Below are 27,702 nucleotides of genomic sequence, written 5' to 3' on the forward strand. Positions count from 1 at the left end.
AATCACATGTTCTTCTTTCAGATTTATGTGGGGACTAGGGGAATTTTATTTTCTTGGGTATCACTTACCCCCATCTCCTAGGCAGGTAAATAACTTTCCCACCTAGGGGGAAAGTTGCCAACACTTGAATGGGACAAAAATGCCCCTTTTAATAATGAATTTTTATGGATAAAATGGTCATTGCCTTATTTACATGAGAAATAAAATAATATGGGTAAATGCGCTTACCTGATTAAGTGTTTCTCAAGAAAAATTTACCCAGGTAATTACATTTACCTGGGTAAATTACTTACCAAAAAGCGAACGGGGCCTACAAAAAATACAAGGGCGGTATGTCCCTACAAATCCTACAAACTAATATTCTCAATCACACTCAGGGATGTTATACTCTTTGACATCGTTGCTATATAGGTGTGCTATATATGAGGCGGGGTGGAGTGGTGGGTTTGATGAATTGGGATTTGCTCTGTTACCTCACCTATAGAAGAATAGGTGTACTATATAGGTGTATCAAACCTGTGGTACCAATTTTTGAAAAACTAGTAAATGAAACCGATCAATTAATCGATTGATCAGTTTAATTAACCGCCGGTTTGATTCATTAGTTTTTTTATTTTCAAATTATTATATATAATAAATATAAAATATTATATTATATTTTAAAAAGACTAAAAATACATACAAAATATTATATTATAAATAATAAATCATATATTATACATTATAAATATATTTATAATATATAATACATATATATATATATATTCATTTATAATATATAGATAATATAAAATATATATAAAAATATATATAATATATATAAATATATGTATATTGGTTGGTTCAATTAATCAGAATTTTTTATTTGGTTCGGTTTTTCAGTTTCTCGATTTTTCTTGTTCACCGCTACTTCACACCAACCTCACAGGCACATCTTATTATATATTCAGAATACATCAGATGAATAATAACACATAAATACAGGAGATATTCCAAATGTACAGTTGAGATGCGTTATGATGTTAGTGTGAAAAACGCTCAGTGATGAGGAATAGATATGGATTCGGGTTCAATACCTCTCTCCATTCAGCTGTGGCGGGTCAGGCTAAATCAGATTTGAGTTGAGTCAAGCCCATTCCAAGCCCGACCTGTTAATAATCCTGTACATGCATGAACCGTTGAACGTTATGTATAAACATGTTCTTGAATATTTTCTGGTTAAAGAGCATGATTTCATATTTCATAAAACATATAATTTTCATACTATATAAATAATTGTCATGTTATAAACCATAGTTTTGATCAATTTATTTTTTTTCTCAAAATCATGTATCGTGTATCATAGTTGGGTTCTGTTTTTATAAACACTAATTACGTATCCATTGTTAGAGTGTTCAAAATGTATATGCAAGGAGTGAATTCTGCATCCAGAGTTCCTATTCACTTTCTCTCAACGTTTTCGATCCGCCGTTCATCTAAATGGTCGGACTGTTTGGCCCGGGAATTGTTTAGGTAATCGGTTCTGTTTTACTCAAAATTTAGAATCTGATAAAAACTGTTGAAAAAGTTAATAAACTGTTGACTCGGGTGGTTGAACCATCGATCTATCGATTCGCTCAATGGTTTTTGAACTTTTTATTTTTTTAATTATTTTTAATTTTGCTGTTAGAATGGGTCGTCCGTTCAAACCGGGCGGTTGGACCATTGACCCAAAAACTGGTGGCTAAAATGATTCCGTTTTCGGGTTATTTTTTAAAACGTTGCTTTCTCTACTTGCACCCTACCCAGTACCCACGGTACACTATTGGCTGTACATTTTACAATACAAGATGGCGATGTATGACTATAATTCAAGGCAGGCAGAGGTTAGGTAGAGAGTAGTGGTCAAGAGATCCGATTTGGCGAATTCTTGGCAATCTATTGTATGATTTTCAGAGTATTTTTTTATTATGAAAAAAACGCCATTGTCAGGGATCGAACCCAGGTCAGCAAGGTCGTCCACGTGACAAGCACTGGCAGGTATAGTCACCACTATTTTTTGGAGAATGAGGTTTAGCCCAAGATCAGAATTTTTAGGCCCATAATAAAGTTGGGTGGGTGCTAGCTCAGTATTGATGCTAATTCACGGGTAGGCATTGATGTATAAAACGAAAATTTTTGAGATTTTAAATATTTATAACTCTGTAGTGAAAATCAGAAATCTACATTTGGCCTATCCGCAGGTCTCCATTTTCTTTTCTGATATATCAAAAAAAGGGCCAGCAAGTAGTAACATTTTAAAATGATAGCACCACTATACTACAACGATAAAGTAAATGTTTGCGTTCTTTTATTACAAGGACTAAACCTTGGTGATCTACTCACCCCAAAAAAGAGTTCTTGGTGACCTTTTCTATCATTTTCACATCTTTTAATACCACCAAAAAGTAAAAACGCCGTTGCCGGGGATCGAACCCGGGTCGCCCGCGTGACAGGCGGGAATACTCACCACTATACTACAACGACAATATACTCTTATATGTTTATAGACAGCTTATAACCCTTTAGGTGCAAATGCATGGACTAAAAAAATTAAAATAATATAAATAAATAAATAAATAAAACTAATTAATTTATTATTTTATTTAATAAAAATGTAATCATATTATTATTATTATTACGTGTTTCTACTCTTCATCTTCACATGTCTTTCTAAAAAAAGGTGGGTTTGTTTTCTCATGCCTATAATTTTGCATGTCTTATTATTACTGATTTTTGTTTATAAAATGACTTGTTAATCGGTATCTTCTCTAAGTTGTTATTCTCTCATTTTTATGCACATGTTGCTTTTATAGTTGAAAAGTTGGTAGAGCACCAAACCAAGTAGGTGTTTGGCATTGGTGTTGGGAACGTTACACCGTTTTCTCATAAAAAACAGTGTTGGGTATGTGGAGTTGTAAGCACCATTTTTTTTTTTGAAAATAGTGCTGCTACATAGGCATTTTCTGGGAAAACAATACTAGTTTTGTTTGGTACTAGTTCTGGCAACAACATTTTCAACATTGATCTATATTATTCAATGTCCAAGATGATGATACATCATTGCACTGTTGGCAGTAATGCGTCATTTTCTAAAAAAAAACATTGAATTTGGCATTATTCCAGACCATAATTTCTCACTTTCCAAAGCGTGGTTTGGAGTATCGTTTTTTTTTTGGAAAAACGGTATCAAACAAGAGGGCGTTGTTTGAAGCACCACTTTCTCTGATGTAGCACCTATGTGGCGTTGTTCTCTCAGAAAATGATATCGATGCCAAACATCACCTAAGTATTTAGCTAGTTACCATTTATTTGTACCTTCTAAAATCAAGAGCCAAATGAAATCATACAAGTTATTCATAGGTGGTTTGGCTAGTTACCTTTGAAGCTATCCAAAATTATTAGATTATTAATATGCATCCATCAACTGAAATATAAACAATCTGGAAAAAACAATAAAATAATAAAGTAGAAAGTAAAAGCTAGAGGAAAGATCACATAAAATAAGTATTGACCTAAGAATAAAAAACAAAACATTGGGTATAGGAATGAGGCAGAAGAAATCGTCATGTACATTAATAAGATAAAAACTTGTGGGAAAAGAAAACAAACTTCTGTTAGATGACAGGGCTTAAAAGTACAAATACTCTTAGATACCTAATGCCATAAACATGCACCATTTAAGCAACCACTCCCTCCAGGCCAATATAGGAAAAAGCAACTAAAAGCTTGAAAGCATGAAAATTTAAGAATCTATAATGTAGGTAAGGAAATTGTTTAATTAGTGCTTTGCAGTTTAAAACATATAACCTATTATCATGGTTTTCAAAACCGGATCAGAAAAACTGAAAATCGGTTGGTTCTGTTTTATATTAGAATAGTCTTTTTGGCAAAAAACTGTTGATTTGGTCAGCAAATTATTGATCCAGGCAGTTGAACTGTTCAAACTGTTCGAACCATCCAACGATTTTTTGCCATTTTTCATTTTTTTATTTTTTTGTTAGAACGGGTCATCCATTCAATTCGAATGATCGGACCATTTGACCTGAGAACCGGACCTCCGAACGGTTCATTATCCAGTTCAATTTTAAAAACCTTGTCTATTATACAGAGAGTATATCAAAATTTAAACCAAGTATCAATGATTGGACAAAGAGGACATATCAAAATTTAATAATTAATTCATATGAAACAAACTAAAAGCATTCAATAATAGAATTTCCTTAGAAAAGGGGGGGGGGGGGGGGGTGAACCATCACATTCATATTTTTTTTATAATGAAAGAGCAAAGAAGAAAATACCAAAAAAAAACCATGGGAGAGGTTTTACCCATAAGACATCTCTTCTCTTCTAAGCACAAGCTTAGCTATCTTACACAAACTACATACGTGAATATACAAAAGATCAAGTATTGGTTTGGATACAATATATGTTCAAATAAAACTTATTCATGCCAAGATTGTTCCATGCATGATTCCTCCATTTATCTTTCGTATAGCATCTTCAACATATCCAACACACAATAACCCTATCGACTCCCATCAAGATTGACCATGGCATAACCTGAAATCTGAATCACATTCTTGATCTCCGCATCAATGCATGGCGGCTGCACAAGTTTTCCCAAATGCAACAATAGGGCAAAACCAATGGATGTGAAAGGTCTGTGGTGCTCGATCTGTTATACACAGATCTCACTCTAGAGCCATTTTTGAATCGCCACATATGTTGGACCAGAGCCTATGTATTCTAGTTCGAGTCGAATTTGCATGGCAAGCCAAACAACAGTTTGTTAAGCAAATACACATGTGAAAATCCAAAACATGAGCACAAACCAACCCCAAATCAAGCAAATATGATAAAAACAGGTATAGCCATTAAGGTTCAAAATTCCATTACGTATCATATCGGGGCCTTTACGATATGTCTCTACAAGGAGTATTTCGGGTCAGTAAGTGGTTCAAGGAGTAGACCGGCTCCTCTGAATCAGATTTTAAAAAAAAAAAACAATATCGATACAGGATGATACACCCTACCGACGTATCACATATTTTGAACCTTGATAGCCATTGCTTGTCTTTTGATGAATTCTCCTGCAGTGCATAAATAGTAGGAATGCAAAAATTGAACCACTATTTGAAATTAAATTTACAAAAAGAGTTTGTGTATGTATCTTTTTGGGCACTTGTCTCATTGTAAGTAAGACTCAGATCGTTTGATTGTCAACTATTAAGTATATGGTTGGTATCGATGTTACAAATACAGCACCATTTTTTACATGTGTGGGCTGGAAGTACCATTTTATGAGAAAACAGCATTTTTTTTTTGGGAAACGTTACTATCAAGTACGACATTTCTTGGAAGAAAAACAATACTTTTTGTTTGGTACTAATGCTCTATATTTGTTTTTAGCACTATACCCATCATAGGAAGTCAATGTCACTCAGCAATGAGCTCCAATCTGAGAAAATATCAAATTTGACATCGCTCCAAATCATGTCTTTCCGATTTTCAAGGCATAGCTTAAAACACCATTTTTTTGTGAAAAAACAGTTCCAACCAAATTGATATTTCCTAGAGCACAATTTTTTCTGATACACAAATGTATCATCGTTTTCTGGAGCAACGGCATCGATGCCAAACAGACGCTAATTCAAAGTGTACTTGACGTACATAAATTTGGTAAAAAAAAAAATCAGGTGATTCGACTAAGACAATAAGCACAGGTAATGAGGCAATCTAACATTAATCAACACCAAGTTCCAAAGTACCCCACGAGAACTGACAAGATCCAAACCAAGGACAAAACAAGTAATAATAACTAACCACGAGAAACGAAAATAGAAGATTCATTACAGTAATGCATGAATCCTGCAACCACAATCAAAGATGACATACCCCCCAAATCAGAAGTTCCATTAGAACTGCCACCATGAGAAATTAAAACACAATAGACTCATTACATTATATGCATGCATGAATTAATTAAATCCTAGCACCTAAAGATCACCCTGTCCCTGTGCTCCACCACAAATCCCAAAAGAAAATTCATTAAAACCAACCACAATAAGCAATGATCAATACAGAAGATCAATCCATTGCAGCAGATAGAACCCGTTAGAAATCACAACTGATCAGAAAGGCGACCAGAAACCTTCAAGCAACTTGTTTCCAACTTGTGAAGAAACAGACGCATGCCAGTTACCCTCTTGGATCTCCTCCCTGATAAGGCTTGTGGAAGCCAGATTTCCGCTGGAACCAATTGCATCACCAACTGGGCCCGACGACTCGATACCTGCAACCTCCATAGCCAATTCAGCCAACCCCAGAGAATTAAGTTCAGGCTTCTCAAGAACCCTAGCAGCCAGTGGACCAAGTTCGACCCCATCTCGGCATTCGAACCCACGAAAGAGATTCTAGGGTTGTTGAGGAGTTGCTTGAGATATTGCGGCACAGAGTTGAAACATTTGAGCTCCACTATGATGCACCGAAACCCTACGCAGAGAGCCACCAAGACAGCCTTGTTCGGCTCTCCACGAGTAGAGTTGGGGTTCTTCTTCCACACTGCATGAAAAACCATGACCATGTTATCCTTGTAGCCCACGATCTGGAGACGAGACTTGATCTTTCGTCCCGTACGATTGTGAAGTCAAGATGAAGTATCCTCGCCATGAAATCTGCCATCGTAGAAGGAGAAGGAAAAATTGATTTGATCCCTGCAAAGAACCCTAATTCATGCAACGTTTGTGCACTAGCCTGACTCCACTGACTCCAAGAAACTAACTATATGTATATATAATGTATCTTGTCTTCTTCTATATAAAGAAAGAGAGCCAGAGATTCTCATCTGTTACTTTTCGTTTCTTAATCTCTCTCTCTTTCGCTTGCACGAATCCCATTGAACAAAGTGCGGTTACAGAGATAAACAACCGTTATTTCCATTACTCTCTCTCTCTCTAAATCTAAACCGTTACACACTTTCACAGCACCTAACAAAGCCATCACCACGTTCATCTGATCCTAGTTAGTATTTGTTGAGATTTAATTTGATCAAGAGATTAAGGCCCAGTTTGGTTCGCGGGAATAGGGTCTAAAATTGGATTTTCTTTTTTTTTGAGAATGCATCTTAATTTCCATTTTTATTCCTGTTTGAACCAAACAGACTATAGGAATAGATCATTTTGATTCCAATTCTAACTATGGATCAAACGGGCCCTAAATTTTATGAATTATATTGATTGATTATAGAGCTTAGTTTTTATATCTTTGGTTTTATCAAATTGATTTTCTAAAACTTTTGGTTTTTCCACCAATTTTTTTTTCTCTTGAAACTCTACGTCCCATGTGTTGAAAAATTACAGTCCTCTCTTGAATATTATTAATAGGAGCTTGCTTACACCCCTTAATAAAGTATCAATGGACCGGATATTGGTCCACCCTGACCCTGTCCAATATGAGTCCATTTTAGATGGACCTGGTCCAATCCAATAAGATGAATACTTTGAATCACCGTGGATTGGTCTAAATCTGTTCAAATTGGTTTTATGGTCAATTGACACCCACTCTTATAATCTGTCATTGGACTGGATAATTCAATCGACCTAATCCAATATAAATACATCACGGTGGATCATGTCCAATCCGATACAATAAAATACTTAAGCCTGGATTGGTCTAATTCACCTATGCGACGGGTGATATTGCGGATGAAATAAAACGGTTTTCATATTGTACGATATCAGAAAAAATGAAAAAAAAAGGGATCCAATGAAATCAACAACCATTTTTTTTATTAGGGCACTCCAGGGATTTGGATTAGTAGGGAAGAGCATATAGCAATATTAGGGGTGCAACTGGATGGGCTTGGTTGGGTTTTGTCAAAATTTGAATGGTCCTAACCCAGCCCAAAACCCGAACCCAAAGCAATGTAAAATATTAAAATATTAATTCAAGCCAATCCAAGTTAGACCCTTAATAGCCATACAGGTAAGGCCCTCTTAAGCTTGATAAATGGATTCATGCTTATGGCAGCACTTAATTGGAAAGGTGTGTCTCGCTGGCCTGTTGGTGTAGTTGTTGTATGATATGGTTTCATTGTTTTTTTTTTTGGGAGATTAATCCTCATTTGATTTTATTGTATGGTTTTTATTTTGTTCTTGGTATTTAACTATATGCACCACACTAATAACCCCTCTCTAAATCAGTGGTTGCAGGAATCAAATTCACGTTTATATTAGAACAAACCAACTAATGTACCAACTGAGTTTCCCCTCAATTTATGTATAACCATGGTTCAAAGTATCAATACACTCGATATAATTTATATTAATTTATATCAGGCCTTTTCATATCAGAGTTTTATGCGACCCTTAACATCACATATTTGAGTTTTAAAAACTTGAAATTTTATAAATCTTGCATTAGGCATATATTTATGCGTTTAGGTGGAGTGAAAACCTTGTTTAAACTTGTTAATCTTTATATTCCGATACTTTTAAAGCTTGTCTGTAATAAACTAATAAAACAGTATTATCAGTCACATCCAGTGCAAATAATTATATTTTTTTAGGTAAACTAATGTTGCATTATTATTCAATCCACAAAGCCACGAGGGCTTTCTGTTTTTCCCCTGAAAATTTGGTTTCATTAAAAAAAAGAAAAGAAAAAAACAAATGGAAATATCTTTAACGGTCTGTGAACGGGCCACCTTAACAGGTAAGTATGTGTCAAAAAGGTTTGCAAAATCCTCTATAGCTTTATAAAATGGTTATTTGGGATTACTAGGTGAAATTTTCGGGTTTTCTTATTGTTTGTCTTTCTGCCTAATGCAGTGGAGTAGGATCCCTATTGTTGTATGAAGCTTAGCTGCAAGTAACATGCTCTTATAATAGCATTGTAAACCTCTGTTCATTGTTTACCAACAATCTTATTTTGATCCCCAAACTTTTAAAATGTGTCAATTTAATACAAAACCGTTTAGTGGAAAGTAAACTTCTAAAATGTGTCAATTTAATACAAAACCGTTTAGTGGAAAGTGAAAGGGTGTAAATGCGCTTAGGGTGTCATAATTTTTTTTTATCAACCATTCTAATGCCCAAATCTTTTAGAAGCTGATAGAGAAAAGCAATTTGTCAAAAACCAATCTGTTGCTTTGGTTCAATCTTGATTCTTGAGGAAGAATATGATGAACAGTTTTGAAGGGTAGTTTTGACATTTTTACAAGCTTTAAGTTGTGCATGTCATCACGTGATAGAGATAACTAATGGACTGCTAATGATAGGGAATAACTGACACATTTTGGAAATTTAGTACTGGATTGACACGTTTTGAAGTTCAAGGACCAAAGTGGGAATAAACCCAAAGTACATGGTACTAACATGCAACTTTCCCTGTTTTTTAAGTTTCTTCCAAATTACTTTAAAGCTCTTTGCCATTTATCAATTGAGGGTCATGCATGAACACATTGAACATTCCTTCTATAATCCCAAACAATGTACAAAGAATCGATACAGTCTGATACACCAGATGGGGCATATCGAATATAAACCCCTAAACAGCAAGGATTTCATGCATCGGTGACCCATTGATACAATACTTATCCGCCAATACAAAATTTGATCCTTGATTCAAAAAAGAAAAAATAATTGGCATTTCTTTCTAGTTTCCATGCTCAGATGGACAAGATTTAAAAGAATTAAATGCATATAAATGTTTATTTTCTATGAATGCTTTAATTTTAAATGGAGTAGGTGGAGAGGTCAAGAAGAAAAATGTTTTTTTTTTATATATATATGAAAGGAAGAGGGAGAGAAAAAATGGCGATGATGGCATGGCAAAGGAAGATATGAAAAGAGAAGTATATGAATTTTGTACTTGGACATTTTATCCAACCAAAATATTAAAATATTGTTCAAATTTATTGTTAGATCCAGATCAAGATACAAAACATTGGAACCATGACTTGTATAGAGGGGGAATCAAAATTGTTGGTCAATACAAACAAGAGAAATACAACCGACCAGAGATGTTTGATTTCCAGCAACCCCAATAAAATTCAATATCCACCAAAGTGGAGTAAATCATTTCAGCGAAGTTATCTACATGTGCAAGCCTTGGTTTACATTAATACAGATGATAGATTCACTTTCAAGTAAATAAAGTTGAACCATTTCAAGGATTTCAAAATCATAGAGAAAAGGCAGATGTCTGTCCAATGGGACTGTGATCCCAACCCTGTGCATCTCACCTTGTGTAATAGTATTCTCCTACTTGTCACCAGTGAAGTACAGGCATTCTACAGACTGATAGAGCATCAACAAATAAAAATATAAACACATTTCATTGTTTACTTGTTAACAGTGGTAATGCATCCACAAATGACATTTGTATCAAGTACGCACCTCTGCACCCAAAAAAAAAATATACATCAGTGAATGATTATCAATCAAATCCATGACCATCATCTAGTTATCTGAATGCTGATAAATGATAAAATGATCAAGCATAAGGCCCTCCTACCAGATACAGTTAAGTTCAAGTATTATATCATCCACTCACATATGTTATGGGAATAATAATTATGGTTAGAACACTAAAATATTGGGACAGCTTAGGAATAGAAACAACAGAATGACGCACACAGACTAATTGATTGTAATTTATATTCTCAGTTTTCTATCACTTTATAAATGAAAAATAGAGTCTATTCCCCAAATAATTTAAGATAATGGGGAATACATCCACATAGCTGCCCCTCTTAGGTATCGCTTATGCACAAGGAATGTCCCCATTGTATGTTTAAATAGGAAACTTTACATTGATGACAAACATATTCAAAACATCCACATGAGGAAAAAACATACAGTCAAGCTTTCTTTTGTGTTAAAATTTGGAGTACACGGATAGATGTAAAAGTTGTTTATTAAATTTTACATTTGACTTACACTTTGATAATTATTTGTTCTATATAAAGTATTAAACCCTCCTCTTCTGTAAGATGAAGCTTCAAAACATATGTATCATTTATTGTTAGTCAGTGATGGATTAAATCCACACGCTGTGGAAAAGTATCCAGAAAACAAAATCAAAGAAATTAAATGTCACTACTAGCAAGTTGCATATCAAAGAAAATGAGCCTAGGGTCAAGTGCTCAAAAACATACCATTCCTTGCTCCAAAATAGATACTGATTGATGAACTGACATCTACAACAAGCCCAGGCAAGACAACCAGCTGAATCTCTATATGGGAATTTGCATCCCTTCCATATATAAGCCAAGGTAGATGACATCCATATTGTTCCAAATGATGATAACTATAAAACATGAGATTTTTGTAAATTCTTGAGCCAACTATAGAGATTGGAGGAACAATGCAACTCCATATCCTCAAAACCAAAAAACTGAGAGTCCAAGGTGGCATTATACAACATGAATTTTTTGTTTTCATTTGTTTTTGAAATCACCACATTAGCAAAAGAAACAAATACATGTTCTTGAACTCTGTTTTTGTTCTCAAAGGAAAAAACATGTTGGTTTTGTTTTGAAAAACAATACTTGTTTTGAAACCAACAAAATATTGGTTTTAAAAACAAAAACAAACTTTCCTAGTATAGAAATTATATGATTTATGGAACATAATGTTGAATAATCAAATTAAAATATGTTTTTAAAACAAATTCAAGAACATGTATTTGGTTTTAGTTTTGAAAACAAAAAACACATACACAACCAATAACATGTTTCTTATGTTTTTGTTTTCAAAACCAATCTGTTTTCAAACAAATGGTTTTGACTTGTTGTTGGAACTTAGAACCAGCAACAACAAAACAATCCATGTTGTAGAACGCCCCCTAAATCAACACACCTTGTTGGCCACTTGAAAGGAATCCCCTCAGGTCTAAGCATATTTAAGAAATTTATAATATTTTTTAATGTTTACCTCCAGTTCTTCCGAACATAGCCTTCGATTGCATTGGATGGACCAATCAAATCCTCCAGTTACACCTCCCCAGCCACATTCACATCCCCTTTCTCCTGATATCTTATTCTTTTTTCAGAGGGTTTACTTGGTAAATATGCTGGGTATCATCATTTCTCTCATTGCTGGGTTCTTCGATCTGCATTGCGAAATCCCCCAACCCATATTTTTCTTGTACATTGTTGGCATGCCAATGATTTTCATAAATGATTCCGATGGCATTTGAAGCTCAAACAACAAGACAATGAACATAATAACCACATGGAACAAAGCGGTTAAAAAAAAAAAAATAGTCAGTCAAAAGATCCCATCATTCAACAGATGAAGAAACTGTAATTTTGAATGTAAAAAAATAAGAAGAAGAAGTAAAGCTAAAATAGACTTACCCATCTTTGTTCTCCCTCCAGTGAAAATCACCCTTTGCTCTACTGCTGAAGAAACACTTTCTAAAAAGAGAGAAAAAAAAAAGGAAAGAACAGATAATCTGTTTTTCGTGCCAACAAGGAAAAGGGTAAGTGAATGGATTACCCTTTCGTTCTTGTTCTTCTATCAGCGAAACCTTCTGAGAGAACATAGAATCAGGTTTTTATTAAAAATGACGAGAAAAATAAATGACTAAGCTACTGGCGTGAGTTGCCTCTTCAAATTTTCCTTGCGAATGGAAGAACAATAAACAAAAAATAAGCTCGTGCAGAGTTTTGTGGGGAGGAAGAAGGTAGAATGAACTTAAGAAAACCCTTGTTTCCACCGCTTGGAGAAATGAGATTAAATCACTCTTCGTCCCTTCCAACAGGAGAGTAAACGTCCACTGACTCACTGAGGCACTGAATAACGTTTGTTCACTGACGTCTTTGATGATGATCAGACTGACTCCGGATCTCCTGCCCACGAAAACTGCCCACGTCTACCCACAACACACTATCTCCCGTGAATTGAGAACATCTCCCCTACATTATACAATAGAAAAGAATGAGATGTTCTCCATATGTGGTTGCAATGTTATGTGGGTAGACATGGGCAGAGTTGTGAGGGGTGTAAATAGATCGAATTCAAATCGGATCAGGCAATATTCAAATTTGAATTCGATTAGAAAATCTGATATCTGAATTCGATTTGATATCCGACAGATATTGAAAATTAATATCCGAATTTGAATTCGATTAATCAATTATTTTAGATAATTAATAAATATATAAAACAAATATTTTATTGATATAAAGTAAATAAATATAACTTAATTATATAAAGTATTTTATATAAGAATTAAATAATCGGTTGAATTCGAATATTTGTCGAATTGAATCAGGTCATATCCGAATTCAGATCTGATTAACGAATAGGATATCTGAATTCAATCGACTACATATTTGAATTATTCGAATTCGATTTGATTGTCAAATATCAAATTTGAAATCGAATTTTCGAATACTGTTGACATCTTTAATTGTATGGAGATCCGGATTCGATCAGACTTTTAGGAAGTTTGTTCCTCGGAGACTATCAGGCAAGTTTAGCTATATCATTAATATATAAAAGGTATTGTACATGTTGTAACCATGGGGTGGTGGCGCAGTTGGCTAGCGCGTAGGTCTCATAGCTAAAGAGTGATCCTGAGGTCGAGAGTTCGAGCCTCTCTCACCCCAACAACAGTTTTTCACCCAACACATTTCACCCATTCAACCCATCTATCTATTACCTTATTCTATTTTTTTGAGTGATGATGAACCGATGATGATTCTTTCTGGCAGAATTTTTTTTTTGGGTAGCGATGCTATATTACCATTGGTTCTTTTTTATCCGAGCTAATGTTAGGTTTTTTTTTTGGTAGATTCTAAGGCTACGTCTAGGGGTGCAAATGATCTGATCCAATCTGATATCTGATCTTAGGTCTCTGAATTTTTATTTAAGAGTGAGGTACTATACTTTCAGATTCCAAACATTATTTTCTTATTAGCATTTCGTAAGTTTTAAGTTTTTAAGAGACCATCTTGCTCTCTCCTTGTTTGCATCTTCAAAATCCAAATTTTGAGCATTTCATATCGTCTTCTTGTTTGTATTCCATTATTGAATTGTCCAACAAATTTGTTGGATTACCTAAAAAATAGATGTATCCTAGTTAGCGGTGGCAATTGGGTGGGTTGGGTTGGGTTTGGTTTAGGTTGAGCTTCAATCCAATCCATTTAACCCACCAACCCATTAATGACCCAGTTGTATAAAATTAAATGGGTTGGGTTCAACCCAAACCCGTTTTAACCCAATCCAACCCGCCCAAACCCATTAATCTTATATTTATCAACTTAAAAAACAAACTAACGATCTCTTAACAAATAAGTTGGTCATAGCTTGGTGATAATTGTAGTTATTATTTACACAAGTGATGAAAGTTCAAATTACATTACATGCATGTTATTTTTACATAAGTGGCAAAGCCATTTGACTATGTTCGGATTTCGGGTTTGACTGAACCACTTAAGTTCAAACCGGTTAGACCAATTTGAACTATCTAATTGGATTATCTTCGAGCTAATCACATAAGGGTGGTTGAACTGTTTAGATCTAGATTAGTTCGGTCGGACCAGATCAGACTGGTTCAGTCAATGATGGATTAACTTAGACCGACTATATCAGGTTTGTGCACAGGTTTGTGACCGAACTGAGTGACCCGATGTGGGTCAACATAAGTAAATTGGGTCGGGTTGCGTGGATATTGGTTGGCCAGACGGTCCAGACCAGGCAAAGTGCGCAGACACTGAACCATTTCGCCCGAAGGCGTTTCAGGTTCAGGTCGACCTAGATCGGCTTGTACTGAGTTGGGCCAGGCTTTGTGAATACTGGTTGGAGTTGCCGACCTAAACCAGGCAGAGCAAGTGGTACCGAACCATCCCACCCGGTCCTATTTCGGATTGGTATATGTTGGATCGGGTCAAGCCGCATTGAACTGGTCCAAACTCTGGTCAAATTGATTTGGATTTATGTTGGGTGAAGTGTATTGATTCAAGACAAAACTAAATTTAGTCAATAATTAATAGAAAATTAATGCATTAATTATAAATTATTTAATTCAAATGAAGAAAATTAAAAAAAAAGGATAAAGAATTAATACTTATGTCTGTAATGATTAACCCAATGGTTATCCACAACCCAACCCAACCCATTTAAATGGACGGGTTAGGTGATCAGTTGATTATGCAACCCATCAAATAAATAGACGAATTGGATGGATTAGATACTAAATTGCCACCCCTAAGCCTAGTGATAAAAAAATCTTTCTCTTCTGAGCATTTCAAATAATGAAAGTATGTTCGTATAACATTTGATCTTTTTGAATCCAAGGAGATAAAGTATCTCCCAAATAAAGTATTATGTTCCATCTAAATGAGTGGCGTCCCATGATGAGCTTGTTTAATAGTAAATTGTCCTAACATATTTTTCATCCCACAAGCAATGAAGATTTGAGTCTATAAAATCTTTGAATTGAACATTCAAATGGGAAGAATGAATAGGACCCCAAGGAATAGCCGAAGAATTATCCTATTGAATCCGAGGAACTTTGCAAACCAATCCTACATCTCTTTGTTTAACCAAATAAACAAGCTCTCCTCAAGACACTTTAGGCTATATTAGAGAGGGAAACTTGCACGTGTGCGTTTTTAAATATTTAGGCTCTATTAGACACTCAAGCTGAAATGTTGCTATTATCCGTGTGTCTTTCCTTATAACAAAACACCAAAACACCATTGTTTTTTTTGAAGAGAATATTTAGAATCCTTGGTTTTCGGAAACCCTAACGGCCTAACCCACCATTATTATTTACATGAAATAACCTATCCCAAAAGTACCACTTCAGCTTAGTAGGTGAATCTTATCAACGCCACTTGACAATATAGTCATCTTAGTAAGTCTTTGGCATCAATGCCATTTCTTCGTAAAATGGCACCACATCAATGCCATGATTAAAATCTTTATTTTTTTTTCAGAAGCAATAATCAAGGTTCAAAATATCGATACAAGGTGACGTCAGTAGGGCATATTGGATTGTATCAGTATTTTTTTTTTCAAAATTGGTTCAGAGGGGCTGGTTTAAGGTCGGTATACCATCTGAACCACTTGCTGGCCTGAAACACCCCTTGTAGGGGCGTGTCGGGAAGGCTCCAATACGGGCCGATACGTAACGAAATTTTGATCCTTGGCAAGAACAATGGCACCAAATAGAAAACCAAAAAAAAAAAAGTTTTATGAGAAAATGTAATGCATATGGAAGACCACTTTTTGAGAAAATGCCTCTCAAGAAACACCATTAGTTCCAAACATTGACTTAAAATAAACATTAATATAAGGAATAGGAGTGGCCCATATAACAAAATAGATTTAATAAGAAATTGCTTTCTAGCTTTGAGACATAATGTTATTTCCATTTACTCAAATTGTAAGGAGCACAAATGTAAATATGTAGAGTGCAAAACCTTATCTTTCATATATATTTGCATTATACATATTTGTATTTATACTCATTCCAAACTAAACCTAAGGCTCCATTTGGAAGGAGTACAAATACAAATGTGTAGAGTGCAAAACCTTGTATTTTGTATTATTTTGTATGTATTTGTATTGTACATATTTGTATTTGTACTCCTTCCAAACTGGGCCTAGGTTTAGTTAGGAAGGAGTGCAAATGGAAATCTGTACAATGCAAAACCTTGAATTTTGTATTATTTTGTATATATTTGCATTGTACGTATTTACATTTGTACTCCTTCTAAACTGAGCCTAAGATTGTATTTAGTTGCAATGCAAATTTATGATAGTGCAAATGATTTAAGTGCAAATTTTGATTTTGTTTCAATTTTTTGCTGTATTTTGTTTGATTATAATACACATGAAGTAAAATAAGGCTTGAAGAAGAATAAAAACAAAGCCTAAAATAAAATTAAACCAAAATTTGCATTGTTTTTCATTTGCACTTTCATACATTTGTAATGTAGAGTGTAAATAAAATTGCACTACAACTTATTCAAAATATAAGGCAAAGGTAAAGATTTATGTTTAAAGGTACACAGGAAATCCTAGATACTCAACATTTTAACCTAAATGCTTTCCAACGGTACTATTTTGATATTTTCGATGAATTCCCGCCATTTTGAACCCAGAATAGATTAAGAGTTCTATTTTTCCCGCCACCCGCCATTTGCCGCGGCCACAGGGGTAGAAACGAGATTTCAGATACTCATATTAAAATATTCATCTTGTGGAGATGAACGGCCAGGGACACGTCGGCTCCATACAGAGACAATAGCATTTTTCTGCATCTCCAAAAAAGCCCCTTAGAAACTGATCAGGAGACGAATTGTGTCCGGTTGACAGGGCAATTAGGAAATCCGTGACAAGGGTATTTTCGCCATTTCATTGGAACTTTAAATGATTGCTTTCCATTGGAACTAAAACTGGTGGCATTTCAGTAAAATTCATGTATCACAAGGGTAAATACCCGTCGTCGAGGGAACAAAAGAGCCGATTTTGGGAGAGCGCTTAGGGAGCGCGATAGCGCGATATATAACACAGCAGGACTGATTAATTCAAGACTTGATCTCCATTTCCCTCTCTATTCACTTCGATTCGTTTTCTCTTCTCTGCGATTTGTTTTCCAATCTTAAGCTATTCAGATTTCTCTTCATCCTTTCCTCTAATCTTTTCTTTCTTGTTTTTCTTCACTTTTCATCTCTGTTCGTGAATTCTATATTCGAGTTTCGCCATTCCCATCGGGTTCAGGAACCCTAATCCCTAGTCCCCCCCTCTCAAACAGTTTCAGAGACCCAAACTCGAGCCCTAACCCTAATAGATTTCGAAACCTCGCCCTTCTAATCCGAGGATCGTGGAACGAGTCTTCGGGGGAAGCATAACTAGTAAAGTTTCTCATCTTGTTTTCTGCTTATTCCGTCGTTGTTTTCAGTTTGCAGGTACCGAAAACCCTAATCGTAGTTTTGGATTTGAAATTTTGTGCAACAGAGGACGGGAACCTTCAGCCACTGTGAAACAGGAGAAGAGGTTCAGTTTTGTTGGCGGTCTCGTATTACTGGTTTTGGGGATTGCAGAAATAAGACGTAGTTGAGCCCTAACATCAGAGGGTTTCTTATGACTGGTAGTAGAGAGGATTCCCTCTGAGTACAAGAAAGGTGAGTCTTTATTCAGTTCTTTTTTTTTTTCTGAGTCGTGGTTTATGTTTTCATGGAGATTCATAGGGATTTGAAGTAACCCTAGTTGCGCCTCTTATACCTTCTTTTACAGGAAACGGGCTGGCGCTACTTAGTACAAGAAAAATCGTGAGTTCCTGTTGCAGTGTGTTTGGGATTCTGATTGCTTTTGTTATTTGTGAGGTGTTATTTGGCACAAGGGGAAAGCTGAGAATTACAAGCTGTTCGTCATCTAATTTATTCATCAGTTTCTTTGGAGGAATTATTGTAGTTTTGAACTTTTCTAGATTCAATAACCCTTAATGGCGGATAATAGGAATGGAAATGTCAAGGCTCCAGATGGTAAAACTTCTGGACAATCCAATACGTATACCATTAATCTAGAGAACTTTAACAAGCGGTTGAAAAGTTTTTACTCACACTGGGATCAACACAAGAATGATCTATGGGGTTCTTCTGATGCTATTGCAATAGCCACTCCTCCGGCTTCTGAGGACCTTCGGTACCTGAAATCCTCGGCTCTGAATATTTGGTTGCTTGGTTATGAATTTCCAGAAACAATCATGGTTTTCACGAACAAGCAGATCCATTTCTTGTGTAGTCAGAAGAAGGCCTCTCTGCTGGAAACCCTGAAAAAATCAGCCAAAGAGTCGGTTGGTGCTGAGGTTGTGATTCATGTAAAGGCAAGGGGTGATGATGGATCTGCATTGATGGATGGGATATTGCGGGCTGTACATGTTCACTCAAAATCTGATGGTCATGAATCTCCTGTTATTGGGTACATAGTGAAAGAAGCTCCTGAAGGGAATCTTTTGGAGATCTGGGCTGAAAAGCTAAGAAATTCTGGGTTCCAACTTGGCGATGTAACAAATGGGTTCTCTGACCTGTTTGCTGTTAAAGACAGTACTGAGCTTATGAATGTCAAAAAGGCAGCATTCTTGACTTCATCTGTGATGAAACATTTCGTTGTACCAAAACTTGAGAAGATAATTGATGAGGAGAAGAAGGTCTCTCATTCTTCATTGATGGATGACACAGAGAAAGCCATACTTGAGCCTGCAAAGGTTAAAGTAAAGCTCAAGGCAGAGAATGTTGATATCTGCTACCCTCCCATATTTCAGAGTGGGGGAGACTTTGATCTCAGGCCGAGTGCTTCAAGCAATGATGAGAATCTGTATTATGACTCCACAAGTGTGATCATATGTGCAATTGGGTCCCGCTATAATAGTTACTGCTCTAATGTTGCAAGGACATTTTTGATTGATGCCAATGCTATTCAGAGTAAAGCTTATGAAGTTCTCCTCAAGGCCCATGAGTCAGCCATCAATGCATTGAAGCTCGGGAATAAAGTCAGTGCTGCTTACCAAGCTGCCTTGTCTATAGTTGAGAAGGATGCTCCTGAATTGGCTGCAAACCTGACCAAGTCTGCTGGAACTGGGATTGGCCTTGAGTTTCGTGAATCAGGGTTGAGCCTGAATGCTAAAAATGATCGTGTGTTAAAGTCTGGGATGGTTTTTAATGTGTCACTTGGGTTTCAGAACTTGCAAGCTCAGACCAACAAGTCAAAGACCGAGAAGTTCTCTCTGTTGCTTGCAGATACAGTTATTGTTGGTGAAAAGCTCCCAGAAGTTGTGACTTCAATCAGCTCTAAAGCAGTCAAGGATGTGGCCTACTCTTTCAATGAGGATGAGGAGGAGGAAGAACAGCCAAATGTGAAGGCTGAGTCTAATGGCACAGAGGCATTCTTGTCAAAAGCGACACTTCGGTCAGACAACCATGAGATGACAAAGGAAGAACTACGGAGGCAGCACCAGGCAGAACTTGCCCGCCAAAAGAATGAAGAAACTGCCAGGAGGCTGGCTGGGGGTGGGTCTGGTACAGGGGATGGTCGTCGGACTGTGAGGGCATCGGGTGAGTTGATTGCTTATAAGAACGTGAATGATATTCCCCAAACAAGAGAATTGGTTATTCAGATTGACCAGAAGAATGAGGCCATCATCTTGCCAATCTATGGAAGTATGGTCCCTTTCCATGTAGGCAACGTGAAGACTGTTGTTAGTCAACAGGATAATAATCGGACTGGCTATATCCGAATAATCTTCAATGTACCAGGGACCCCCTTCAATCCTCACGATTCAAACTCCCTGAAGTTTCAAGGGTCTATATATCTGAAGGAGGTCTCATTCCGCTCCAAGGACCCAAGGCACATAAGTGAAGTGGTACAACAGATCAAGACCCTCAGGCGACAGGTTGCATCAAGGGAGTCGGAGCGAGCTGAAAGGGCTACATTGGTTACTCAGGAGAAGTTGCAGCTTGCAGGTAACAAATTCAAGCCAATAAGGTTGTCTGACCTGTGGATCCGTCCTGTCTTTGGTGGTAGGGGAAGGAAGATCCCTGGTACTCTGGAAGCCCACGTAAATGGGTTCCGGTTTTCTACTTCAAGGCCAGATGAGCGTGTAGATGTCATGTTTGGTAATATCAAGCATGCATTTTTTCAGCCTGCAGAGAAGGAGATGATTACCCTCCTGCACTTCCACCTTCACAATCACATCATGGTAGGAAACAAGAAAACTAAAGATGTCCAATTCTATGTTGAGGTCATGGATGTGGTCCAGACCCTAGGCGGTGGAAAGCGATCTGCCTATGACCCAGATGAGATTGAGGAGGAGCAGAGGGAAAGGGAGCGCAAAAATAAAATAAATATGGACTTCCAAAACTTTGTTAACAAGGTGAATGACCTCTGGGGACAGCCCCAGTTCCGTGATCTTGACCTTGAGTTTGATCAGCCATTGAGGGAGCTAGGCTTCCATGGTGTTCCCCACAAGGCCTCTGCTTTCATTGTCCCCACTTCTAGCTGTCTGGTTGAGTTGATAGAGACACCCTTCTTGGTGGTAACCCTTAGTGAGATTGAAATTGTGAACCTGGAGAGGGTTGGGCTTGGGCAGAAGAGCTTTGACATGACAATTGTGTTCAAGGACTTCAAGCGAGATGTCCTTCGGATTGATTCCATCCCATCCACAGCTCTTGATGGCATCAAGGAATGGCTTGATACAACTGACCTTAAGTACTATGAGAGCAGGCTGAATCTTAACTGGCGGCAAATATTAAAGACAATTACAGATGATCCAGAGAAGTTCATAGAGGATGGGGGATGGGAATTCCTGAACATGGAGGTAAGTGACTCAGACTCAGAGAACTCAGAGGAGTCAGATCAGGGATATGAGCCATCAGATGTGCAGTCTGATTCTGAGTCATCATCTAAAGATGACAGTGAGTCACTTGTTGAATCAGAGGATGAGGAGGATGATTCTGAGGATGATTCAGAGGAAGAGGAGGGAAAAACATGGGAAGAATTGGAAAGGGAAGCTAGCAATGCTGACAGGGAGAAAGGTGATGAGTCAGATAGTGAGGAGGAGAGGAAGAGAAGGAAGATGAAGGCCTTTGGGAAAGGTCGGGTCCCTGACAAAAGAGACCCTAGAGGTGGTCCTCCTAAGCGGGCAAAGTTAAGGTGAAGGATGATAGAAATTTTGTCTTGTGTACCATGTGGTAGCTATGCCAGCAGCATCTGGAGCAGCAGTAATAGTACTAGATATTATCTTGCCTTTTCTTGTTTATTTTGGGGTTTCAGATGAAATTGGTAGATGCACTTCTTAGCTTTTGTATATCAGGGAATAATTCCTTTTGTTAGAAGCAGATGAACCTTTTTTTTTCCCTTCAATGGATTTATTTGGTCTTTTTATGCCCTAGTTATTATAGCTCTCTCTTTTTATATTCGCCATATTAAAATTGTGCATCTCTTTAACCTTTTATGGTGTAAAATCATCTGTTGTTGGATGACATTGGCCATGATCCGTATACGTCAGGAATGAAGCCAACATTCTTTTATTGCATGTTCAACGTGGGTAGTTTCATCTTATTAACTTTGGGAATTTTGCTTGAACCAATTTTGAATCTGGAAACAGAATGCAGACTTTAGGGCTATGGAATTTTGTAGACCATAGCTCCAGGCTATCAATGACATAAGTGAAAACTTGCACATGCTGAAATCTGAATATTCCATACAATGGGTTAGCCATAGTATGATCTCTTGGTAAAGATCAACCCAATAAAGACAATTGCAACTACCAATTCACTTTTCTTGTGATTTCTGAAGGGTCAAATGTGTACCAAAAATGGGTAGGAAGAGTCTTTGAAAAGAAGATGCACTGATTTTATTAGAAAATTTCCGAGGTATGCACATGCACTGTCCACCAGGACCACCATCAAATAGAACCTCACCATCTCCTCAACGAGCGAGTGATTGAAACACCCAATATGCATGTTTGTGTGTAACTGTGTATTGGGGTGTATTGATACTTTCAACCTTACTCCGAACTTATTTTGTGTTAATTTTGTTCGATTAACTTTAAGGGTTAACTAACCTAGACAAAATATGCAAATGCAAATTTGAAATATTTCTGTAGATGACAATGGGGGGGGGGGACTCCTTAATCCACCACCTGGCATCCAAACTGTCCTAGAAGAGGCTGGGTTTGGTAATTTTGGAATAAGGTTCTGATATTCTTAAAAATGTATGAACACCCAAACGTTTCTTAGGTATTCTGTTGTTTGGATTAGCAGGGGCATTTTTTCTTTTGAATTCCTGGTATTACCTCTCTATGCAATCTAAGGTTATTCTTTCTAATAAAAGTTTCCCTTTTTTGTTCCTGACTTAAAAAATACACATTAACATACAGTATAAGGTTTCGTTTTATGTGCTTATAAACTATAGTTCTAGTCTTGTTTTAACATGCTATATGTTTTATTTCTTAGGAACTGTTTGATAACAATTGAACTGGCTGAGCTGAAAAGCTTATTTCCTTTATCTTTCAATGAATAATTTTTTAAATGGCTGAAGCTGAAGCTGAAGCTGGATTGATTATTATACTCTGGAATGTTGTATTATTTAATTATTTTATCCACTAAATGATAAAGCAATAAGTCATTCAGTTCAGCAAATTCAGCTGTCAAGCGTATTATCAAATAGACCCCTACTTTCGTTAACTTTTTTAGCTTTCAGCTCAGACAATTAATGCCTGTTTAGCAGAGCTGAAGCGCAGTGGCTTCTGGCTTGCTGAGGTGGGCTTGACATGAAAAGCCTATAAGCTATGTTTAGTAAAAAATTCAGAGAACCCAAATCAGCTGTTAGATAGTCATTTGATGAATAATTCATCCAGAATGCTTCAAAGCAGCTGAACCAGCTTAGCTGAATCTTCAGCTAGGCAGTCCCAAACAGGCCTTAGATGGTTTGGCTCACCAAACTAGCAGAAAATGAGTTAACTCATGGGCTGCGTATTGTAAAATTGGTTAGTGGTTCTTGAGGCCCTTTATGTGGTTCGCCATCCACATAACCATTTTATACTTCTGAAAACTGCATAAAACCTGCCAGAAAAGCTTCTTTTCACTAATTCTGTGTGAAGTTACATGAATTTAATTTCCCATTTGTGGAAGGAAATCCATTTATTGCTATACTGGGTTGGATCAGGGGGATTCCATATGACTATGAATGAGAGGCACGAAGATCATTTGCATATAGGGAGGTATGGACCATTTACTCATAAGTCATAAATTAAATGAGATAAGGCAGGTATATACATCAGGAATTTTCTCTTACCAAAAAAATACATTAGGATTTTTCAATTGTAGTTGTAGTGAACCTCACCTTTTACACTAGTTCTATTACTGCAGAAACTTAAGCCATGGTTGGTTAGTGGAGTAGAAGTGGGAGGTGGCTTGCCTGTCTGAAGATCTGATTATTAATGTTGAGCAACTCAAAGCTCCCTAAGTTTGTAGGAAAAAGGCTTATGATGCTAATTGCTGAAGTGGAAACAATTTTGAGCATCATATGGAATTGAGGAGGTCTTGGGTGCTATACGTTCTGGGAATGTGGAGATGTCTAGTAAAAAGTATATACTATTAAAATACTTCATTATTGTTTGATTTATAACTTTATATTACCTGCAAGAAGGGGTCTAAAATGTTGCCATTGTTCTATTTTCTAAGTAACATTTTATATGAAAAATTGACATGTTTGTGTTCGACACACAGAGAAGTGTCCAGTAGAAATGTTATTATGTCAAATGAGATAGAATGTAAAAAAAGGAAATGTAGAAGTGTCCTCAAGAAATCTGTTTAGTTTTAGAATCCCAACATGTGTGCAACACAAACACGTCTGTTTAGGAGTGTTCATGCAACACTGTTTCTACAGGGTTTCATCTTCTTTTAGATTTATACCAGGTCCATATCTTTTTAGATCCTTACCAGAGTTCTAAACCCTGCTTTTTGCTCTCTTCCCACCCCATTAAAAAACTCTACCTTGATTGTCCCCTCATTAAAGAGAAAACCAATTTTATAACTAGGTTTTCAGTTTTGTTGATAGACTGTAAAGAGCACCAACATGCTCAGCCACACTTCCCTTCTGAGATTTATTAACATTACCCACAAATAAAGGAGGTGAAGATCTCGAACTAGTACAAAGATTGTGTCTTTGTAAACTGCCGGCATACCTAGAGTAAGAACATTCTAGGTTTCCATTTTTTCTGCTGCAGGCTTTACTGCCAGAGAAGGTATGCCTTAAGGGCCAGAAACAGTATGAGATTCACTCCATTCCCCTTAATCTATTACATTGACGCCAGCAAAAATACAAAAAGTTTCTCAGAAGGCCTTAAAAAACCTGGAGCCCAGGGTCTAGGGTGGTATTTACCAATTGTTTTGTAGCAAAGGCATTTAAGGAACATCTATAATTGGGATGTCCATAGTTTTCAAAGCACCAAAGCGAGTCTAATTGACAGGCGGGCACCTTATTGTCTAGGTGACGAGGTGTTTTTTTTAACCTTTGAATCCTAGGGTAAGTCCCTAGGCTCCATAGCAACCAGCAATCATCTTTCACTAGTAGTTATCAAAAATCTTATAAAAAGTATAAACAAGATATTAAAACATAGAAAATCAACATATTTATGAGAAGAAAAAGAAGAAAAGAAGAAAAGAAGAAAAGAAGAAAAGAAGATTCAGAAATATAGGGGCTGAGACCCTGTTCTTGTCTCAGGAAAAGAAGAATTAGACAAAATTTTAAGTTCTTCCTTTTTTATCAGTTCAAGCTTTGATATCTTCATGGGTTCAAGACAGCATATGCCAACATGTGTGTTGATTGAACCCTAACAAATAAAAAAATAATAAAAATAAACTAGTATATAAACCTACAAAACAAATATTTTAGTGTAACAATTTCTACTTTATTATTATAATCTCAATTTCTCAAAATATAAAGAATACAAAGATACTTTTAGCATCATGTACAAAATAGCTAGACACTTGTACGAAGTGACCCTCCATGGGCACCTTGTTGCCTAGGTGCCTAGGGTAACCCTTGTATACTTGGGCTATATGGGAAGACATACATGATTTAGCATAGGGCTTCTTCTTGTTGATCTTGTTACTCAACTGAACTCATCTCAGCCTTAATTCTAACTATTTGGGGTGCACTATAAGAATCCTGACCTGCTGTCTTCTTCTATTGAGAACTATGTTCTGTTAAACTGCAAGTCCTTGGATCATTTCTTACCACTTCAGTCCTTGATCTCATTGATTCTCTTACTAATGAAAAAAATGGTGTTCATTTGGGTTGATATTTCATATTTTTTGCTTTTCTGTAATTTACTTGAACTGGAATGCAAGGTATTGTAAGGAATCTCTACAAATTGCACACTGGTGCATAGGCAGAAACATGGCCGAGACTTTCAATTTTTATTTTTTTAGTCTGTCAAAACTATCTATTCTATAGATTTCCTTTTTTATTGTTTTTTCCATCCAAAAGACACATGTGATTATGGTGGTTATTGTTATCAACTCATTTGGTGTAAGAAATATAGTCCTTTTCCTTTCCAATCTGTATATAGTTCTTATAGTCTAACAAATTACTAGGTGGTCATGAGTTTTGAAATAAATTTTATATTAGATTCTTTAGTTAAGGATTTGAGAAATAATTGAATCCCATTGATTGCAGACTTGGTAATTGAGGAAACAAATATAAGAACCTAGAGATACCAATCGAAAGAAAGCAAAGTATTTTATTGTATTGAAGTAAACTTTGAAAGATATGCACCTACACGAGTACATTGAAAAGCTGTAAATAGGGATATACAAAAAAGGTCATTGCAAAAAATTAAGGAAACAGAGTCCCAACATAAAAAAATACTGGTTGGACTCATTGAAAATGCTTTCAAATTGTTAGCCATGAACAAAAGGTTCCTTTGTGATTCTTCTTTACTACTAGGGGTGAGAAAGAAAGCCCGAAAAACCAAACTGGACTAAAAAACCAACCAAAACCGAACCAAAAATCCGGTTAACCGAACTGGTCGGTTTGGTTTCCGTTTGTTATTCTTAAAGAATTGCAAGTTTCGGTTCAGTTTTGGTTAACCTTTTTAAAAAACCGGCGGTTAACCGAACTGACCGGTATATATATATACAGTAATATATATTATGTATTATATATTATATATTTATTTTTTTAAATCAAAATAAACCCATCACCATTTGACTTTTTGAGTTTTCCCCCTTTCCCCTTCTTTGATACCTAAAGGCTAATACCAAAACTGAAAACCCTTGCTTTCCTCTGGCACCGGTCGTCATCTTCCGTCATTTGACATCTGCATCGGTCGACAGTCGTCCTCCAACGGTCTCTCCCCATCCCTTCTCTGTTATGGCCACGCCAGAAGGCCCAGAATTGAGATCTCTTTCTTTCACTCTCTCTCTCGCCTGTCATCTCCTCCGCCGCTTCGCAGCAACACTGGTCGCCGACAAGCACCAAGCCACCAAAGCCAGGCGCCAGCTACTCCCTCTCCGGCGACACCTATCATCTCCGCCACCTCTCACTTAAGGTTCAGGTGACAGCAACCAGTCTGACACTGGCAAATCGGCCACCACTTATGGTGTTCATTGTCCAAGTTTGACTTCAGGCCTTCAGCTTGTTTAAAGTATTTATTTTATTTATTTTTGCATAAATATTATTTGTAGTGTATTTTTTTAATTTTTTTGCATGGCCTTCAGGCTTCAGCTTGTATTTTCATTTCAACTTGTTCATTTATAGTGTATTTTTTCATTTTTTTGGATTGTTACTGAATGAGTGAATGAATGTAGATTAATAGTTTAGTTTGTTTTACTAAATGAATGTTGATTAAAAGTGAAAAAAAATATAAATTTAAATCAATTTATTTTAATACGTAAATTGATTGATGGAGGGAAGGTTTTTTTCCTTTTTCTTTTTTTTTTCTTTTAATTTTGAGTGGAAGGTTACTGAACAAAAAAACCCAAAAAAATGAACCGCGGTTAACTGGTTCCATTGGTTCGGTTTTGGTTTGAATTATTAAGAAACCGACCAAGTCGGTTCGGTTGAAAAAAAACCACACGGTTCAGTAACTGAACCGTGAGCACCCCTATTTACTAGAGCCATTTCATTCTGCTTATTTTTAAAAATTCTTTGA

General features: G+C 36.4%; 1 protein-coding gene, 1 long non-coding RNA gene and 2 other non-coding genes across 5 annotated transcripts; 2 read left to right on the forward strand and 2 right to left on the reverse strand.

Annotated features, from left to right (window-relative positions):
• Positions 1–2,433: 2,433 nt before the first annotated feature.
• Positions 2,434–2,505, reverse strand: TRNAD-GUC (transfer RNA aspartic acid (anticodon GUC)). Its single transcript has one exon. It is a non-coding gene; the product is annotated as a tRNA-Asp (tRNA).
• Positions 2,506–9,957: 7,452 nt separating this feature from the next.
• LOC104608380 (uncharacterized) lies at positions 9,958–12,929 on the reverse strand. The gene is made up of 3 exons (XR_737091.3): positions 11,958–12,929; positions 11,180–11,331; positions 9,958–10,420 (listed from the first exon to the last, which is right to left on the reverse strand). It is a non-coding gene; the product is annotated as an uncharacterized LOC104608380 (long non-coding RNA).
• Positions 12,930–13,554: 625 nt separating this feature from the next.
• On the forward strand, positions 13,555–13,639 carry TRNAM-CAU (transfer RNA methionine (anticodon CAU)). The gene is given in 2 exon segments: positions 13,555–13,592; positions 13,604–13,639. It is a non-coding gene; the product is annotated as a tRNA-Met (tRNA).
• Positions 13,640–17,469: 3,830 nt separating this feature from the next.
• On the forward strand, positions 17,470–21,930 carry LOC104608426 (FACT complex subunit SPT16-like). Of its 2 annotated transcripts, none has more exons than XM_010274453.3 (3): positions 17,470–17,896; positions 18,000–18,166; positions 18,279–21,930. In XM_010274453.3, the coding sequence occupies exon 3, from the start codon at positions 18,487–18,489 to the stop codon at positions 21,694–21,696; it is 3,210 nt and encodes a 1,069-aa protein (XP_010272755.1). In that variant the 5' UTR covers positions 17,470–17,896; positions 18,000–18,166; positions 18,279–18,486; the 3' UTR covers positions 21,697–21,930. The 2 variants fall into 2 exon arrangements, with proteins under 2 accessions (XP_010272755.1, XP_010272829.1); XM_010274527.3 differs by having other exon boundaries at positions 17,760–17,896; positions 17,973–18,166.
• Positions 21,931–27,702: the final 5,772 nt, after the last annotated feature.

This window comes from Nelumbo nucifera, chromosome 3, assembly GCF_055504915.1.
Source record: "Nelumbo nucifera cultivar China Antique chromosome 3, China Antique-T2T, whole genome shotgun sequence".
Classification (NCBI taxonomy): Eukaryota; Viridiplantae; Streptophyta; class Magnoliopsida; order Proteales; family Nelumbonaceae; genus Nelumbo; species Nelumbo nucifera.